Here is an 18,958-nt window from a genome sequence, read left to right as displayed (position 1 = left end):
ATTATTAATCCTTGGATGTCACAAGCTGGCCTAGTATTGCTCATAGTCTTACACAATGATTTGAGTACATTGAGTCTATATATATTAAGTATACATATGTGTATATGTTCTTCATATAATTCATTACAGCAGAGTTGCAACTATAATATTTTCCTATGAAAGTATCTGAGTGACCCTATGGTGCTCTGCTGACATGGTATGAAGACCCTCTACCAAGAAGGAACTTATGTGCTCAGTACCTATTCACTGATGAGCATCACCCATGATAACAACCAGGAAAACAACAATTTATTGGCGGTTATGTCCCTCTAGTATTATGAAGAGCATAACAAGCTAGAAGTGACTATGTTAGCTTGTATGTAACCCCTGGGACTTGGGGTTCTGTTTGTACTCTTCTGTATTGTAATTTTTCATATAACTTTGTCTTTTCCCCTTATAGTTATGATGAGATGGCTAGGTTTGACCTTCCTGCAGTGATAAACTTTATTTTACAGAAAACGGGCCAGGAAAAGATCTATTATGTCGGCTATTCACAGGGCACCACCATGGGTAGGTCCAAAAGAAAGCAGGTTGGTATACTCAGAAGAAATGTGAGGGCTGGTGAGATTTCTCAGTGGTTAAAGGTACTTGCCTGCAATGTTTGCCAGCCTAGGTTCAATTCCCCAACACTCATAGAACACCAAATGCACAAAGTAGTACCTACATCTGGAGTTTGTTCACAGTGGCAAGAGGCCCTGGCGTACCCATTCTCCCTCCCTCTCTCTCTCTCTCTCTTCTCACAAATAAATAAAAATAAATTTAAAGAAAGAATGTGAGCCTGTGGCATAAGTTATGCCTGGGTCTCATCATGTCTTGTTCCCCTTAGATCTGGATTTCTCCACATTAGTGTCTCTAAAAACCCTCAGGGATCAAGGAGTTAACTGCAAGGGATTTAGTTAGGTAGATGTAGGTTAAGCACTGTTTCTGCCACTCCTTAGATCAATATCCTTAAGTAAATTCTTTTTTTTTTTTTGGTTTATTTATTTATTTATTTATTTTTGATTTGAGAGTGACAGACAGAGAAAGAGGCAGAGAGAGAGAGAGAATGGGTGCATCAGGGCTTCCAGCCACTGCAGACTATTTCCGGATGCTTGCACCCCCTTGTGCATCTGGCTAACGTGGGTTCTGGGGAATTGAGACTCGAACCGGGGTCCTTAGGCTTCACAGGCAAGTGCTTAACCACTAAGCCATCTCTCCAGCCCCTTAAGTAAATTCTTTAACCACCTTAGTCTTCATTTTCTTATCTGAAAAAATGGTGACAATTCCATTCTAAAGGTGTTAGAATTGTTTGGATTATTAGACATGATATTGTACATAAACTCTGGGAAGGAATGTATTTTTATCTAAAATTCAGCCATAAGAGATGTTCGTAGCATTCAATATGCACTCAATAAATGTGAATGAAGACCTGAGTTCCATGCCAGCCATATAGTAAACCATTAATTAGAATAAGGCATTATAAGCAGAACTGATAAGGATTTTAGTCCATCCTCTCTTTTCCTGTTAATACCAGCATCTGGAATTGGGTGTCCATGCCCTTTGGCTTTGGATGAATTTTTTTTTTTTTTTAATTTTTATTAACATTTTCCATGATTATAAAATATATCCCATGGTAATTCCCTCCCTCCCCACCCCCACACTTTCCCGTTTGAAATTCCATTCTCAATCATATTACCTCCCCATTACAATCATTGTAATTACATATATACAATATCAACCTATTAAGTATCTTCCTCCCTTCCTTTCTCCACCCTTTATGTCTCCTTTTCAACTTACTGGCCTCTGCTACTAAGTATTTTCATTCTCACACAGAAGCCCAGTCATCTGTAGCTAGGATCCCCATATGAGGGAGAACATGTGGCGCTTGGCTTTCTGGGCCTGGGTTACCTGACTTAGTATAATACTTTCCAGGTCCATCCATTTTTCTGCAAATTTCATAACTTCATTTTTCTTTACCGCTGAGTAGAACTCCATTGTATAAATGTACCACATCTTCATTATCCACTCATCTGTTGAGGGACATCTAGGCTGGTTCCATTTCCCAGCTATTATAAATTGAGCAGCAATAAACATGGTTGAGCATGTACTTCTAAGGAAATGAGATGAGTCCTTTGGATATATGCCCAGGAGTGCTATAGCTGGGTCATATGGTAGATCAATCTCTAGCTGCTTTAGGAACCTCCACACTGTTTTCCACAATGGCTGGACCAGATTGCATTCCCACCAGCAGTGCAGAAGGGTTCCTTTTTTTCCACATCCCCGCCAACATTTATGATCATTTGTTTTCATGATGGTGGCCAATCTGACAGGAGTGAGATGGAATCTCAATGTAGTTTTAATCTGCATTTCCCTGATGACTAGTGACGTAGAACATTTTTTTAGGTGCTTATATGCCATTCGTATTTCTTCCTTTGAGAACTCTCTATTTAGCTCCTTAGCCCATTTTTTGATTGGCCTGTTTGATTCCTTATTAGTTAACTTTTTGAGTTCTTTGTATATCCTAGATATTAATCCTCTATCAGATATATAGCTGGCAAAGATTTTTTCCCATTCTGTAGGTTGCCTCTTTGCTTTTTTCACTGTGTCCTTTGCGGTGCAAAATCTTTGTAATTTCATTAGGTCCCAGTGGTTAATCTGTGGTTTTATTGCCTGAGCAATTGGTGTTGTATTCAGAAAGTCTTTGCCAAGACCAATATGTTGAAGGGTTTCCCCTACTTTTTCCTCTAGCAGTTTCAAAGTTTCCGGTCTGATGTTAAGGTCTTTAATCCATTTGGACTTAATTCTTGTGCATGGCGAGAGAGAAGAATCTATTTTCATCCTTCTGCAGATATTTATCCAGTTTTCAAAACACCATTTGCTGAAGAGGCTGTCTCTTCTCCAATGAGTATTTTTGGCATTTTTATCGAATATCAGGTGGCTATAGCTACTTGGGCTTACATCTGGGTCCTCTATTCTGTTCCACTGATCTACATGTCTGTTTTTGTGCCAGTACCATGCTGTTTTTGTTACTATGGCTCTGTAGTATAGTTTAAAATCAGGTATGGTGATACCACCAGCCTCTTTTTTGTTGCTCAGTATTATTTTAGATATTCGAGGTTTTTTGTGATTCCAAATGAATTTTTGGATTGTTTTTTCTATTTCCATGAAGAAAGCCTTTGGAATTTTGATAGGGATTGCATTAAATGTGTAGATTGCTTTAGGTAAGATTGCCATTTTCACGATATTGATTCTTCCAAGCCAGGAACAAGGGATGTTTCTCCACTTTCTAGTGTCTTCTGCAATTTCTCGCTTGAGTGTCTTAAAGTTCTCATTGTATAGATTCTTTACTTCCTTAGTTAGGTTTATTCCAAGGTATTTTATTTTTTTTGATGCAATTGTGAATGGGAGTAATTCTCTGATTTCATCCTCTGTGTGTTTGTTGTTAGCATATACGAAGGCTACTGATTTCTGTGTATTTATTTTGTATCCTGCTACATTGCTGTAGGTTTTGATCAGCTCTAACAGCTTGCTAGTAGAGTCTTTAGGGTCCTTTATGTATAGAATCATGTCATCTGCAAATAATGATAACTTGATTTCTTCCTTTCCAATTTGTATCCCTTTTATGTGTGTCTCTTGCCTTATTGCTATGGCTAAGACTTCCAAAACTATATTAAATAGAAGTGGGGACAGTGGACACCCTTGTCTTGTTCCTGATTTTAGTGGAAAAGCTTCCAGTTTTTCCCCATTTAGTAATATGTTGGCTGTAGGCTTGTCATAAATAGCCTTTATTATATTGAGATATGTTCCTTCTATTCCCAGTCTCTGTAGGACTTTTATCATGAAGGGATGTTGGATTTTGTCAAATGCTTTCTCTGCATCTAATGAGATGATCATGTGATTTTTGTCCTTCAACCCATTTATGTAATGTATTACATTTATAGATTTGCGTATGTTGAACCATCCCTGCATCTCTGGGATAAAGCCTACTTGGTCAGGGTGAATGATCTTTTTGATATACTCTTGTATTCTGTTTGCCAATATTTTGTTGAGAATTTTTGCATCTATGTTCATGAGGGAGATTGGTCTGTAATTTTCTTTTTTTGTTCTATCTTTGCCTGGTTTTGGTATCAGGGTGATGCTGGCCTCATAGAAGGAGTTTGGTAGGATTCCTTCTTTTTCTATTTCCTGGAAAAGCTTAAGAAGCAATGGTGTTAGCTCTTCCTTAAAAGTCTGGTAAAATTCAGCAGTGAATCCATCCGGGCCTGGGCTTTTTTTAGTTGGGAGGTTATTGATAACTGCTCGGATCTCCATGTTTGTTATAGGTCTATTTAAGTGATTAATCTCATTTTGATTTAATTTAGGTAGGTCATATAGATCAAGGAAATCATCCATTTCTTTCAGATTTTCATACTTTGTGGAGTATATGCTTTTATAGTATGTCCCTATAATTTTTTAAATTTCTCTGGAATCTGTTGTGATGTTACCTTGTTCATCTCTGATTTTATTAATTTGTGTCTCTTCTCTCTTTCTTTTGGTCAGATTTGCTAAGGGTTTATCAATCTTGTTTATCCTTTCAAAGAACCAACTCTTTGTTTCATTAATTCTTTGGATTGTTCTTTTTGTTTCTATTTCATTAATTTCTGCCCTAATCTTTATTATTTCTTCCCGTCTACTACTTTTTGGTTTGCCTTGTTCTTCTTTTTCCAAGGCTTTAAGGCGAAGCATTAGGTCATTTACTTGCGACCTTTCTAATTTCTTAATATAGGCACTTAAGGCTATAAATTTACCTCTTAGAACTGCCTTCATTGTGTCCCAGAGATTTTGGTATGTTGTGTTCTCATTATCATTTGACTCTATAAATTTTTTGATTTCCTTTTTGATTTCTTCATTGACCCACTCATCATTTAGTAGTGTATTGTTTAGTTTCCATGATTTTGTGTATGCTCTATAGCCTTTCTTGCTACTGATTTGTAGTTTAATTCCATTGTGGTCAGATAGAATGCAAGGAATTATTTCAATTTTCCTGAATTTGTTAAGATTTGCTTTGTGTCCTAATATATGGTCTATTTTAGAGAATGTTCCATATGCTGCTGAAAAGAATGTATATTCTGCAGCCTTTGGATGAAATGTCCTGTATATATCTGTTAGGTCCATTCCTTCTATGACCTCATTTAGTCCAGATGCCTCTCTGTTTATTCTTTCCCTGGATGACCTGTCAATTGATGAGAGTGGGGTGTTAAAGTCACCCACCACCACTGTGTTTGGTGTTATCTGTGACCTTAGTTTTAATAGTGTTTGTTTGACGAATTTGGGAGCCCCCATGTTAGGTGCATATATGTTTAGGATTGTAATGTCCTCCTGTTGTAGTGTGCCCTTAATCAATATAAAGTGACCTTCCTTATCTTTTTTGACTAACTTCGGACTAAAGTCCACCCTGTCTGATATTAGGATAGCAACCCCTGCTTGTTTTCTAGGCCCATTTGCTTGAAACACCGTCTTCCAACCTTTCACCCTAAGATAATGTCTATCCTTTGTAGAAAGGTGAGTTTCTTGGAGACAACAAATTGTAGGATCCTGCTTTTTAACCCAGTCTGCAAATCTATGTCTTTTCGTTGGGGCATTGAGACCGTTGATATTAAGAGATATTATTGAAAGGTGTGTATTTATGTTTGCCATTTGTGTGTGTGTGTGTGTGTGTGTGTTACTTGTTCTACCTGTGCTCTCTTCTGTTAACTGGTATTTGAGTATGGCTGGTTTTTTCTAGGTTCCTTATATGTGTGCTTTTCCTTTTGTTCAGCATGGAGGATTCTATCAAGTATTTTCTGTAGAGCTGGTTTTGTCTTCAGATATTCCTTTAACCTGCTTTTGTCATGGAATGTCTTTATTTCTCCATCTATTTGGATAGATAACTTTGCAGGATAAAGTAACCTTGGTTGACAGTTGTTATCTTTCAGAACTTGGAATATATCACTCCAGGCCCTTCTGGCTTTAAAAGTTTGTGTTGAATAATCTGCTGTAATCCTGATGGGCTTGCTTTTGTACTTAACTTGATTTTTCTCTCTAACTGCTTTCAATATTTTTTCTTTGGTTTGTGTGTTTGGAAGTTTGAGTATAATGTGGCGAGGAGAGTTTCTTTCTGGGTTTTGTCTGGCTGGGGTTCTAAAGGCTTCCTGTATCTGTATTGGCACCTCTTTCCCAATTTGGGGAAAATTTTCCTCTATGATTTTGTTGAAGATGCCTACTATGCCTCTGGAGTGGAATTCTTCTCCTTCTACTATGCCCTGAATTCTTATATTGGATCTTTTCATAGTGTCCCGAATATCTTGAAATTCCCACTCATACTTTTCTATAAGTTTGTCTTTCTCTTTGTTGGACTGCATTAGGTCTGCCACCTGATCTTCTAGCTTAGATATTCTGTCCTCTCCCTCATCCATCCTACTGGTGAGATTTTCTACAGAGTTTTTTATTTCATTAACTGTGTTCTTCATTGCTAGTAATTCTGACTGGTTTTTCTTTATTATTTCTATTTCTCTATTTATGTCTTGTATTGCCTTCTTTATTTCATTAAATTGGTGTCCTGCCTCTTCTTTGATTCCTTTGATTTCCTCTTTGATTTCCTCTTTGATTTCTTCTTTGATTGTTTTCATGTGTTCTTTGACCTCTTTGAACATATTTATAATTATTCTTTTGAACTCTTTCTCAGGCATTTCCTCTAACTCTTTCTCACTGGAGGACATTTCTGATGCATTAATACTTTTAGGTGGATTTATATCGTCTTGCTTTTTAGTGTTTCTTGTGTTATAATGTATATATTTTTGCATCTTGGATTAAGTTAATGCTTGGATTTTCTAGCTAGCTGTGTATTCTTAGCTGTATCAATTGATTTGATGTAATATATTTTCAGGGTAGGACCTTAAGGTATTAGGTGTGGCTCTTAAGACTCTCAGAGTATCTACAAAGATGTTCTTAGGGGTTGAGTTTCCCTGCTATAGGAGTATTCAAGCAGGCTGAGTGGAATAATATACTGGTAGATTCTAAAATTTAACTAAACACTGTACCCATTCCATCAAAAACAGCCCCGAGTATGTATGCAAGAGTAGTTATTATAATGACCAGATCCTCTATCAACAAAGAGGTTTAGATTTCTGGTCTGTTGAGGTATCCAAGTCAGCTTGTGACCAAGTGAGACCCTTCCCTGGTGCAATCCCAGTTACCTTGGTTGATTGTGGTCTCAGTCAAGTTGTTGCCTGGGTCGTCGGGCTGCTGTTCTGATTTCTGGAGCTGGGCACTTGCTTTTCCTACGGGGCAAACTGAGTCGCTACTGCTGCCTCTGCAGCTGTTGTAGCTGCCACCCCCGGAGCCCCCACCACTGCTGAAGCTGCCGTTGCCGTGTCCACCGCTGCTGCTCACCCCGAAGCCGCTCCTGGGTCCGCTGCTGCTGGGGCCACTGGTACCGGTGCTGGAGCCGCTGAAGTTGCTGCCGAATTCTGCTCCTGCTTGGGTCCCGCAGTCAGCCCAAGTTGGCGTGGCCGGGTCCCGGGCCGCTGCTGTGTTCGCTGGAGCTGGGTTCAGGCGGTGGGGGAGGGGAGGGAGCCGCGGCTGCTCTGGTTGTATCGCTTCTCCACGTGTGCTTTTACCTCGCGGTCTGCTCCTCCCTCCGTTGCTCGCTGCCGCTCTCCCCTCACGTTTCCCGAGTTGCGGAGAGGGCGGTGTGAGGGGAAAATCCCGCACCTGGCTTGTCCTGCGGCTCGAGCAGAGAGTCCGGCGGTTTTCTGCCGCTCCGCGGTTGCGGCGGGTAGCCGAGCCGCCCCGGAGCCACTGTTCCCGCCTGTGCAGGCTCTGGATGCTCTATAACTCTTCCACTTCTCCGCTGCCGCCTCAACTTCCTATACACCTCACTTTTTAGTAAAAGTGTGTATTTTGCTGAGTTTTTTTTTGGTCTTTCCCCCCCCAGGCTGCTTTGGCGTGGTACCTACGCCGCCATCTTAACCGGAAGTCTGGATGAATTTTTAAGAGACTTAACGGGAGGATTTTGCAGGAGCTAGAACACTTACGTAGGGAGATGCAGACTGTGGATGTCTTGGCTCTACGTCATACCAAAGGCAATAGGAAATCATGCAGTTGGCTTGGATTAGAGGGAAGAAATGTCCAAGAGTACAGCATATACCAAGAGGAGCCTCTGTGGGGCAGAAAAGAGCTCCTTACTTTTGTCTTCAAGCCACACCCTGAGTTAAGAGCTGAAGCATAGGTTTCTAAGGAAAAAAATAGTGAATAATCATCCACTGAAAGATACATTTTATACTCATCATTAGGGGAAGATGAAGCTTTGTAAACAACTTAGCCTTTGCCTCCTTTAGTCTCTGTGACCTAATATCACAGATTACTTCATATAATATTGATTCTTATTAACTATAGATTCCTTTGGATAAGCGCTTACTAAATACCTAACCATTATATATGCATTATTTTGCTTCATCACTGAACAAGAATATGTGAGAGAAATCTGTAGGCCTCTTATGACCTACTGAAAAAGCTAGATAGTTACAGTGTCCCACTAAGCCAGTACCTGCACCCCTTTACCCCAAGCACATACTAAATAACCACGATACAGTAAGGTCCATAAAAAGAATACGAATTATACACATATACTCCTTAACTCATACAAAAATCCCTTCTACCATCGCCACAGCTCATATGTCAAATCCTCCAAAAAAAGACATAGATGAGCTACAAAATGAGTTGTCCCACTTAAAAGCATTATGAATTCAGGCCAATGCTGGGGCCAACTCAGCAAGTTTTAGGTTAATCGAGAGAAGAGTTGTTCTTCCCTTTTTCAGCCACGCACCATGGAGTCAGGGGCCATGTCGTCACTGTGGTCATGAAAGCAATCTCACTCACCAGGTGGTTTGCTTTTGCAAAGTGTTCATTCAACATTGTCTCCAGGAGCTGAGTTTACCATATGCTGGCTCTTCATTTCCCGGGAGTACAGTGGCCAGTTTACCACATCCTGAAATTTGTCAGGTTCAGGTTCTGTCCTCAAGCTAGTAACGAAATGCTTAACATACTTGCTCTGAGAAATTTCAAAGAAAAAGGAGCCAGAAGCATATAGGGAAAACCTATTGTTTGTGTATACCTAACATGTTCTAGTAAAGCCTCATATGTATCAATCTGTTAGACTCTCTCTTGCAAAAAACTCAGCCCCAGAAAATGGACCATATATCTGGAAGGAAGCTGTGATTCATGGCCTATCTAACTGCTATTGACTGGACTGCTATGGCCCAGCTTCTGTCTACTGAGTCTTATTAAATAGACAGCACATGCAGTTCACTCAAAATAATCTCACTTTAAAGATGAATAGACACAGCAACATGGATGACTATTTTTCTTTAGGTCTACCTTCTCTCTTATTTGTATAAGTCATAATATTTTTGTCAGTGACTGCTGGGAATTATGTGATTCACTAGGGCTTCTTAGGTGTTAATCATGGAGCAAGGGGCTATTTTTCCATTCCAATGTTCCAGATGTCACCATGATAATAATAAAATTGAGGGGCTGGGCTTGATGGCACCCAGCACTGGGGAGGCAGAGGTAGGAGGATCTCTGTGAGTACAAAGCTACCCTGAGACAACATAGGGAATTCCAGGTCAGCCTGGGCTAGAGCCAGACCCTACCTTGAAAACCCAAAATAAATAAATTAAATGTAATAAAAATTGAATTGGGAATGAGGGATTCTGGTGGCTGAAAGACTACTAGAACTCAGTGCACAAATTCAGATGGCGTATATTTTTTTAGCTTCTGTTCTCTAGAGAATAAAAGGACTCAGTCTTACATTTTCATTTTCTTAATTTTTGATAAAATTAATGGGGTTTAGCCATGCTAGTTTTCAGTATGCCCTTCACAGAAAGGGTACAATGGTACACATCGGCTCCTACTCTCATACTTGGAAGTCATTTTAAAACCATTTAATTAGACCGAAGTTGTCCAACTTAATATGAAGATAAGGGTAATGATACGGGTGACGCCAGATGCTATTTTGAGAGGAGGGACAGGATAGGAAAGTGTCAGGTCATTCTAGTGGTTAACCACTGGGCTATTAATATAGAAAACTTGAACTAGTTTTTCATAAAGAGTCTACTTCTGAGAGTGGTTATTTAGGATTCTTAGGTCTTGACATTTGAAGGGAGTTTTAATCTGATCAAAACTGAGCTAGACTAGGCTTAATTCCTACTATCAGTGTACCTGAGAGAGCAAGAGGTATTAACAAACCTCTTCTGTTCTTGCCTTTACATGGGGCTGGAAGACCTACTCAGATGTAGGAAAGGACTTACTCTTCTTCCGTACTCATTCACCTTCTGAGAACTGACAGAAGTCATGGGAGTCAAGCTTCATCTGCTAGGCCTTTCTCCCCAACTGAAAATCAGCCTAGGGAAAGAATATGCATATATTGCGTATATATGACTTTCAATATAAGACCATGTCCATCTTTATAGAATACCCCTTTTCTTTCATAGGCTCTACAGAGACCTTCTCTAAACTAGTATTTGGGGGAATTTATCTCTTTATCCCAGATATAGAAGCTGAGTCATAAAATAATTTAACCCTGGCCTCTTGCCAAGCCTATGGCTGGAATAAGAACAGAATCCAAGAATCTGCCACTCTCACAAAAAACAGTGGGGCGTAACAGTGCACACCAGCAAACTGAGTGTGGATGAGGCTGAGACAGGAAGATCCCTGGTACTTGCTGTCTAGCTCATTCTAGCCTGATCAGTGAGCTTGGGGTTCAGTGAGAAACCTGCCTCAAAATTAAGGTGCAATGAGGTTGAAAAGACACACAGTGTTGACTTATAGCCTTCACATGCATGCACACAAACACTGGTACCACATGTACATCACACACACACACACACGGCTAGAATCGTTTGGGAGAAAATGTGTCTACTAGACTATGTTATAATTTGTATGCCAGACAATTTGAGGACCAAGATAATTAGAAACATTTCTACTCCCAAATACCCTTACATACCCTTATTGTCAAACATACTTGTTATCAAACAAGGCTAATTCCCTAATTCTAAATTTCTTTCATTATAAAGTGGGATTTAAGTGTATAAGATTCTGAAAATTAAGTAAGATTGCTAATAAAGTGTCAAGCATGTAGTTAACTTTCAATATATATTTTTCTCTGAATGAATGTTATTCAATCATTCAATAACCCCATTCAACAAACAGTGACTACCTGAAGGTGGATCTGATAGGTGTCATAGGGAACACAGGAAAGTTTTTGCTATTACACATCGCTTCCCCAGAGCCTATTACTACATAGAAATAAGCCAAGACATAAATCACACATAATTAATATTTTGACAGAAGTAGATATTTTATGAATGCTGTGTTATTCAGCATCCACACTGATAAATCTTTCTCTTTTGCAGGATTTATTGCTTTTTCCACAATGCCAGACCTAGCTTATAAAATCAAAACATATTTTGCTTTAGCTCCCATAGCCACTGTTAAACATGCAAAAAGTCCTGGGACAACATTTCTGTGGCTGCCAGATATTTTGCTCAAGGTAGGTAACACCTCAGATAATGCCTTGTGATTGGAGGGAAGTCTACCAGCCCAGTTTCCTCAAATGTAGAGCCATTTTTAACTGAGTATATTGTCATCTCTACTATTTCATCTCATATTTTCACAGGGATTATTTGGCAAACAAGAATTTCTGTATCAGACCAGATTTTTCAGGCAGTTTTTTATTTACCTTTGTGGCCAGATGTTTCTTGACCAAATCTGTAGCAATGCCATACTACTCATGGGAGGATTTAACATAAACAACATAAACATGGTAAGTAGTAGCCTTATAAATTCCAGTTCCTAGGCAAAGCTGGTGGGTTGCTAACCTTTGTCCTCGAAGCCAAGATAACACCAGTCAGGATTTAGAGAAATGATTTACACACAATAATTCTCAGTTTCCAATTTGTAGGAAAATGTTAGGAATGTTTCAGCAGAGGTTGATGCAAAGTTAACATTAGGGCATTGCTAGATACACAGACCACGCTGGTCATGAGGGAGACTCTGGGCAAGTCAGCAGCTTCCATCTGCAGCCATGAGAGGCCCAGCTCGGGCTCATGGTGGAGGGCCAGAGTGGAGGTACATACACCCGCAACATTCACAGCAGCTGTGAGAGGTCTTTAATTCCTGCAGATCTTCCTCTTTTGTTAATATCAATGATTTGACTTATAGCTACTATTTAATGGACATTTTCTCTAAAATAAGCCTATGATACAAACATTGTCAATATCCCCAGTATAAAGTTTAGTATATTAAAATGTACTGTTAGGTAACATGCATAAATTCGCCCAAGGTTAGACAGTAAATCTAGGCCCTTCTAGATATTGTTAAAAGATTTTAAAAAAAATATTTGCATTTATTCATTTTGCAGTGCTGGGAATTGAAACTAGTAAATCTTTTGAATGAAGCAGTCACCTTTTTCATAAGAAGCTGTTCTCAGATGAAAGGTATAGGTGCCCAGGAAGATGTTGAATGATATTTTATTTATGTGCATGTGAACATTAACGATTAGCAGGTGACTGCTGATAATTTGATAATGTTCTCACTTCTTAGTCTGACACCATGGAGGTTTGGTCTTGACAAGGTAGACACCTGATGAGTTCTTTCAGATCTCATAAACCACTTGTGCTTTTTTTACAGAGCCGAGCAAATGTATATGTGGCCCACACTTTCTCTGGAACATCTGTTCAAAATATTCTACACTGGAGCCAGGTAAGAATGCTGAATTTGTAGTTTCTGATGAGGATCCTTGTTTACTTTGCCTAGAATCATCAGAGAACCCAGGGGTTTCTGTTTATTCCAAGATGAAATCCAGTCAATGATGTTTGACTGTGAACTTGGTCCAAATCATTGAAAGCACAAAATAATATATTTAGTGGATCTGAAAAGTATGATGGTTAAGGGAGACCCTTCACTGTCTATAATCATCCCAAAAACATGTCCTCCAAAAATGCAGTTTCTAAAACTCTCTTTTCGCTCCTTTAACAGAATGGTAAAATAGCAACAAAAATGCTAAGACAGGTCTAATTATGTACAGAGATTTTTTCCAGGCATTCTTGGTTCTTAAGCATTACCTGCAATCTCAGGAGAGAATAAAGAGCCTCTCTCCCTTTCTCTCTCTCCCTCTCTCTCTCTCTCTCTTTCTCTCTCTCTCTCTCTGTGTGTATGTGTGTGTGTGTGTGTGTGTGTACACATGTACACTTGTGCACGTGCATGCGAGTGCACAAGAGGTGAGATTGGAGTGAGGAGTAATTAAAACCATAAGAAAAGTCAGATTTGAATAAGGCTTTGGTTATCATCTCTAAGGATCACCACATTGCACATCCAAAGGCATCTTGAATTGTTCCAAATACCTATACCTATCCACACTGAATGAGCAACAGAATGAGAGAGAGAATGGACTCACCAGGACTTCTTGACACCGTGAACAAACTCCAGATGCATGTGCCACTTTGTGCATCTGGCTTTATGTGTGTGGTGGGGAATCAAACTGGTGTGTCACACTTTGTAAGCAAGTGCCTTTAAACACTGAGCCATCTCACCAGCCAATGTGTATGTCTTGGAACTGATTATGAAATGGCCAAGCATTTCTGTAGTCCATCTTTCTCCTTCTTGCCTCTACACTTTGCTAAAAATACACATAATGTGGAGAGGAAGATTAGCCCAGAAAGTATTGTTTTCTGCTTAAAATTCAGTGTTGGTAACACATTTTCAGCACCCTGCAATTCCTCTTGAATACCTTGGATTCTTTTTTCTTTCTGTTTAGGCAGTGAATTCTGGGGAACTTCGGGCATTTGACTGGGGGAGTGAGACCAAAAATCTGGAGAAATGCAATCACGTAAGAAAGTCAAATATTTGTTGAAAATATATCCATTGGAAATGTGTGACAGCAATGTTACAATGGCAAGTTATCCTAGAAATAGGAATTAAATAGAAGAATTCAAAAAGAAAAACAGAGTTTGGGTTTGACTACAATTTAAAATGTAAAAGTATGAGGCTTGAGCAAGAGGCCTCCTTTTTCTGCAGTGGAAAGGGAGGGCTGTTACTGATTCCATCTGGTGAATAAGGCCCTAGGCTTCTTGGGAGCAAGATGGGATAAATTTAGTGCAGGGACAAGCAAAGCCTATGGTAGATTCTAGAAGGATCCTTTTAGAATCAAAACAAACAGGCAAGTGAGAGAGCCAGAGTGTGTGATACGCTGAAAGGAGCAACATTATTAAAATATATAATCCTTCAGTTCTTCCTAATCAAATTAATGAATATGTGATTTTCAAGTTAAAATACAAAATATAGGGCCAGGCAAGGTGTCACATGACTTAAATCCCAGTACTTGGGAGGCAGAGGTAGGAGGATCTCTGTGAGTTCAAGGCCAGTCTGAGACTATATTCTGAATTTCAGTGTCTAAAATATGCGGTAAGGGATGGGATGTAGCTCTGGGGTAGAATGCATGTTCAACATGCATGAGGCCCTGGGTTCAATCCCTAAAATCAAAAAAAGAAAGCTAATTTATGTATCTTCTCAAGTGACCCAGTACATTACAATATATATTGTCTCCATCTCACTGAAGTTAAATAAAGTTAAGTAATTTTATCCCCAAATAATCCCTGGAATAAAAACTCTGAATGGAGTTCCATGTGGTCTAACTCACAGATACCTTTCGTAATAGGGTGTATTTGTTACATTGATTTGAAACATAAACAATGAGTTTGGAAGTCAAAATAATATATGGAACTGAAACTATTCCTTTTATCTAGCCAACTCCTATAAGATACAATGTTCGAGATATGAAGGTCCCAATGGCAATGTGGACAGGAGGTCGGGACTGGCTTTCAAATCCAGAGGACGTGAAAACCCTGCTCTCGGAAGTGACCAACCTCATCTACCACAAGAACATTCCTGAGTGGGCGCATGTGGATTTCATCCTGGGGATGGATGCTCCTCAGCAAGTGTACAATGAAATCGTCCGTCTAATGATGCAGGAGGAGAGCATCCTTTCCCACGGAACCTGCCAGGTCTCACTGTAAAGCTTCTACTCTTGACAAGTCTTTGTGACAGCCCCATGGAATATGGCACTGTTGGGGTGACAGGGGGCTGTCACGGAGGATTTGCAGAAGCAGAAACCTATACTGGCAGACAGGAGAAGAGAGTATAGTGGACATTCCTTCAGATTTCTTCATTTGACACTAAAACTGCTATGTGCTATTTCCCAGATTGTTTAACTAAGCTTACTTGGTGAATACAGGTTTCCTGTTTTTTACATCTTCCATCATCTTGAGAGGTAGGTCATACTTGAGAAATACAAAGATACCTAGATACATCCACATCATTCAAGGACAACTTAAGGTTACATTTTTGGAGCAGTAGTCTAAAAGGGAAAGTTGGGGCATTGAAATTGTAAATATCTGGATTGTTAACTTGACAATGAGTGGACGTTACCTGATGCTTTGTTGCCATAGAGACAGGAGTGTGCCTTAGAAAGCTAAACTTCTTTAACAGAAACAAAACTGAGATAGTGTAATTATGAATGAAATGCATGATAAATGTCCTCAAAATAGTGTCAAGTATTACAGATGGATCTCAGAGAAGGATATTTTCTAGGGTATTTATTAGTTTTCCAATAAATTAATTAGCATATAGCATTTCTGTTTCTCTTAGTGCCTAGATTCTCATCTTAGTTTGTTTAAGAATTTACAAACCACTGGCTCAATTAAAAGCTATTAGTAAAATTTTGTACTGTCATGAGCACAGTAAAATAAAGTGTCATGCATCTTATCCCGTGATCAAAACAGAATTACTGTTAGATAATGCCTCAACCCATTCACAGATGTGTGTACTGAATGTACACTACAATGTGAAGAGTTCATTGTCTCTCTCAGTCAAATGCTAATGACTATTAAATTGCTTAGAGACACTTCAGTACTTCAGATCTATGTGTTCACTTCTACATAGCTCAATAAACATTTCCAGATTTGACTTCATCAAATCTTTGTTCTGTTCAAGGATATTGTCATTCATTCTTAAACTGTATTTGCTACTATCTAGATTAATGGCTTAGCCACATTTACAGCTACACCTGAGTCAGTACTGATGTTCAAAATTTACTCATAAAATGTATTGACTTCCACTCAGTCTTGTTAACAAAATAAGTAAGACAGGTATTGTGGTATTTATAGTCTTTCACTTAAAAATATTATCCAGACACCACCACATGATATTTTTCTATTTTGTGAAGTTCTTTCTCCAAATAAATTACAATAACATTGTAAATATTATCAATACAAATAAACCAATCAGGGTTGGAAGTATAGCTTAGTGGAGGAGTAGAGCACATGCTTAGCCTGAGTGGTGTCCTAAGTTCAATTCCTAGTGCCATGAAAAATTAAAAGAAATAGCTGGTGAGGTGGTGCATGCCTTTGATCCTGGCACTTGAAAGGCAGAGGTAGGAGGATCGCCATGAGTTCAAGGCCATCCTGAGACTACCAAGTAAATTCCAGGTCAGGTTGGACTAGAGCTATATACCCTACCTGACACAAATAATTTAAAAAAAAAATTTAAGAAATAAATTTATCTGGCCTATTGAGCTTGCTCAGAGGGACAGAACTCTTTCTGTGTAAGCATGAAAGCCCAAGCAGCCTTTCTTTGCCTAAGTTCAATTTCCAAGCACCCATAGAAAAACTTTAGGTGGCCACATGTGCCTGTAACCCCAGCCCAGTATGGAGTGGATATAGGAGAATCATGGGGCACACTGATCATCCAGTATGATAAAAAATTGACAGCTTTGGATTCAGTGACATAATATATCTCAAGAAAACATATGGGGGGGGGGCTGGAGGAATAGCTTAGCAGTTGTGCTTGCCTGCAAAGCCAAAGGACCCAGGTTCAATCCCTCAGGACCCACGTTAGTCAGATGCACAAAAGGGCGCACCCATCTGGAGTTTGTTTACAGTGGCTAGAGGCCTTGGCCCACCCATTCTCTCTCTCTTTCTCTATCTCTCTGCCTCTGTCAAATAAATAAATAAACATTTGGATGAGTGACAGAGGAATAGGACACATGATGTTACCTCTGGATTCCACATGGGTGCACATAGGGTGTACGGGTGTACATAGCTGCACACATGCATGCAACTACAACACATAGTACACACAAACAGGCTGTAGATAAGTAGTAAATAAACAAATGAATGGCAAGTGGAGCAGACAGCTTCAAGTTCATTGAGGTGAACTTCTAGACCAGGAACAGTTATGGAAGAAGGGATATTTATTAAAGCTTACAGATCCAGGGGAAGTTCCATAATGGCAGAAGAAGCTGGCCTGCTTTCACAGGACCAAATACAGAGGAAAGAAGCACAAGCCAAAAAGCTAAAAGCCACACAGCACAGCACACTTCAGGAGTTCCAGCTAGGCATACTTTGTATATCTTTAGATTGACTTCTGAAACCTACCACCACACCTTAAGATCCTTCCAGTGACACCGCCTCCAGCCAGGTGGTGCAGATGCAAACTACAAACTAATAAAACACTGAATATATTGGAGACTATCTATTCTAACTACCACAGCAAGCTACTTCCTTATATTTATAGAAGGATTGTTCACATATATATGTATGAATGTATGCATGCATGCATGCATTTAGTGCTTGGAATTAAACTTAGGACCTTGTACATACCAAGTGTATATTTTACCACTGAGCTACACCACCCATCCCCATAAGAATAATTGTGAACAGACATTTTGACAGTTACATGTCTTCCTCAATTCAAAATGTTATTTATTTATAAAGTGAGGCCAAAATGTATAAATGTACACTGCTGAATTTAGCCCTCTGGAAACAATGACAAAAAAACAATTCTGCTGTGTAACATTTGCCAATTTCTATGGTGTACACACAATTACCACTGAAAACTGATGAATGTTTTATTGAAGATGTTTCTTCAAAGGAATATTTACAGTGAAATCTCTAGGTACTCACCTACACTCTCCAATATCTATCTATCTATCTATCTATCTATCTATCTATCTATCTATCTATCTATGCATATGTATATATAACATATATCATGCTATACAAATGTGCGTGTTTTTTTGGCCCTTCCACTCAGTACTGAATAAGGTCTGTGAGAGAGTCTCACCTAGGATGTGAAGGGAGACATGTTTTCATAAGCATGACATACTGGGAAGCAAGAACACTATCCCAGAAGACTGACCCGCTTCTTCAGAAGCCACCAAGTTTGAAACTTCAATTTATTTTTCCTGAAATGGGGGATCCAACAAAGATATTATTTCCTCTAGAAGAATCACAACCATGGCTGGTTAACTCCATTAAATAAAATACACCATAAATACAAAGCTTCTTAAAAACATGCACCACGGCAGCCATCATTGTCCCCGGAGTGGAGGCTCCCAGCTTGAGTGGCCCATAGACCAGAAGTCCATGACGAAAACAACATCCGGCTTTGTACCTGTGTCCTTGTCACCAACTGTGAGCTCACAGAATTATGATGCTTTCCTTAGCATTAATGCAATCTGGGAGAATTTTAATTTCTGTGCAATATCCAGTGAGCTCTCGCCTTGCTGTGGAGAAAAAGAAATGCAGTTATTTACTTCCAGTAGATACAAATGCCAATGCAAAATGTCTAGTAAGCAGTTTAGAGAGACTGACCCTATGGTGTGGCAAGAGCTTCAAAGGCACATCAGTACTGGGAAGCAAGCTAGAGGTCTGCCTGCACGACCTAGCTAGACTCTTTCTCAACAACAACAAAAAAGGATAAAAGAATAAAAGGATGGCAGCTGTAGGTCAAAACGAGACCCTAAAAACCTGCACTATTTTTCTCTAGAAGTATTATGGCCATGAAAAATTTCACTGAATAAAAA

General features: G+C 39.3%; 2 protein-coding genes across 2 annotated transcripts in view; one reads left to right on the top strand and one right to left on the bottom strand.

The window, feature by feature from the left end:
• The window catches only part of Lipm (lipase family member M), a 29,771-nt gene extending 14,539 nt beyond the window's left edge, over window positions 1-15,232 (top strand). The window contains exons 4-9 of the mRNA XM_004653008.2: window positions 440-549; window positions 11,451-11,587; window positions 11,714-11,860; window positions 12,727-12,798; window positions 13,853-13,924; window positions 14,841-15,232. Coding sequence (XP_004653065.2) covers window positions 440-549; window positions 11,451-11,587; window positions 11,714-11,860; window positions 12,727-12,798; window positions 13,853-13,924; window positions 14,841-15,110 — 808 coding nt within the window. The 3' untranslated portion in view covers window positions 15,111-15,232. The remainder of the gene's footprint in view (window positions 1-439; window positions 550-11,450; window positions 11,588-11,713; window positions 11,861-12,726; window positions 12,799-13,852; window positions 13,925-14,840) is intronic.
• Window positions 15,233-17,837: 2,605 nt separating this feature from the next.
• Window positions 17,838-18,958, bottom strand: part of Ankrd22 (ankyrin repeat domain 22) — a 48,882-nt gene continuing 47,761 nt past the window's right edge. The window contains exon 6 of the mRNA XM_045141147.1: window positions 17,838-18,658. Coding sequence (XP_044997082.1) covers window positions 18,581-18,658 — 78 coding nt within the window. The 3' untranslated portion in view covers window positions 17,838-18,580. The remainder of the gene's footprint in view (window positions 18,659-18,958) is intronic.

Source organism: Jaculus jaculus, chromosome 1 (assembly GCF_020740685.1).
Source record: "Jaculus jaculus isolate mJacJac1 chromosome 1, mJacJac1.mat.Y.cur, whole genome shotgun sequence".
NCBI classification, from domain to species: domain Eukaryota; kingdom Metazoa; phylum Chordata; class Mammalia; order Rodentia; family Dipodidae; genus Jaculus; species Jaculus jaculus.
This window is presented reverse-complemented; position numbering and strand designations above follow the sequence as displayed.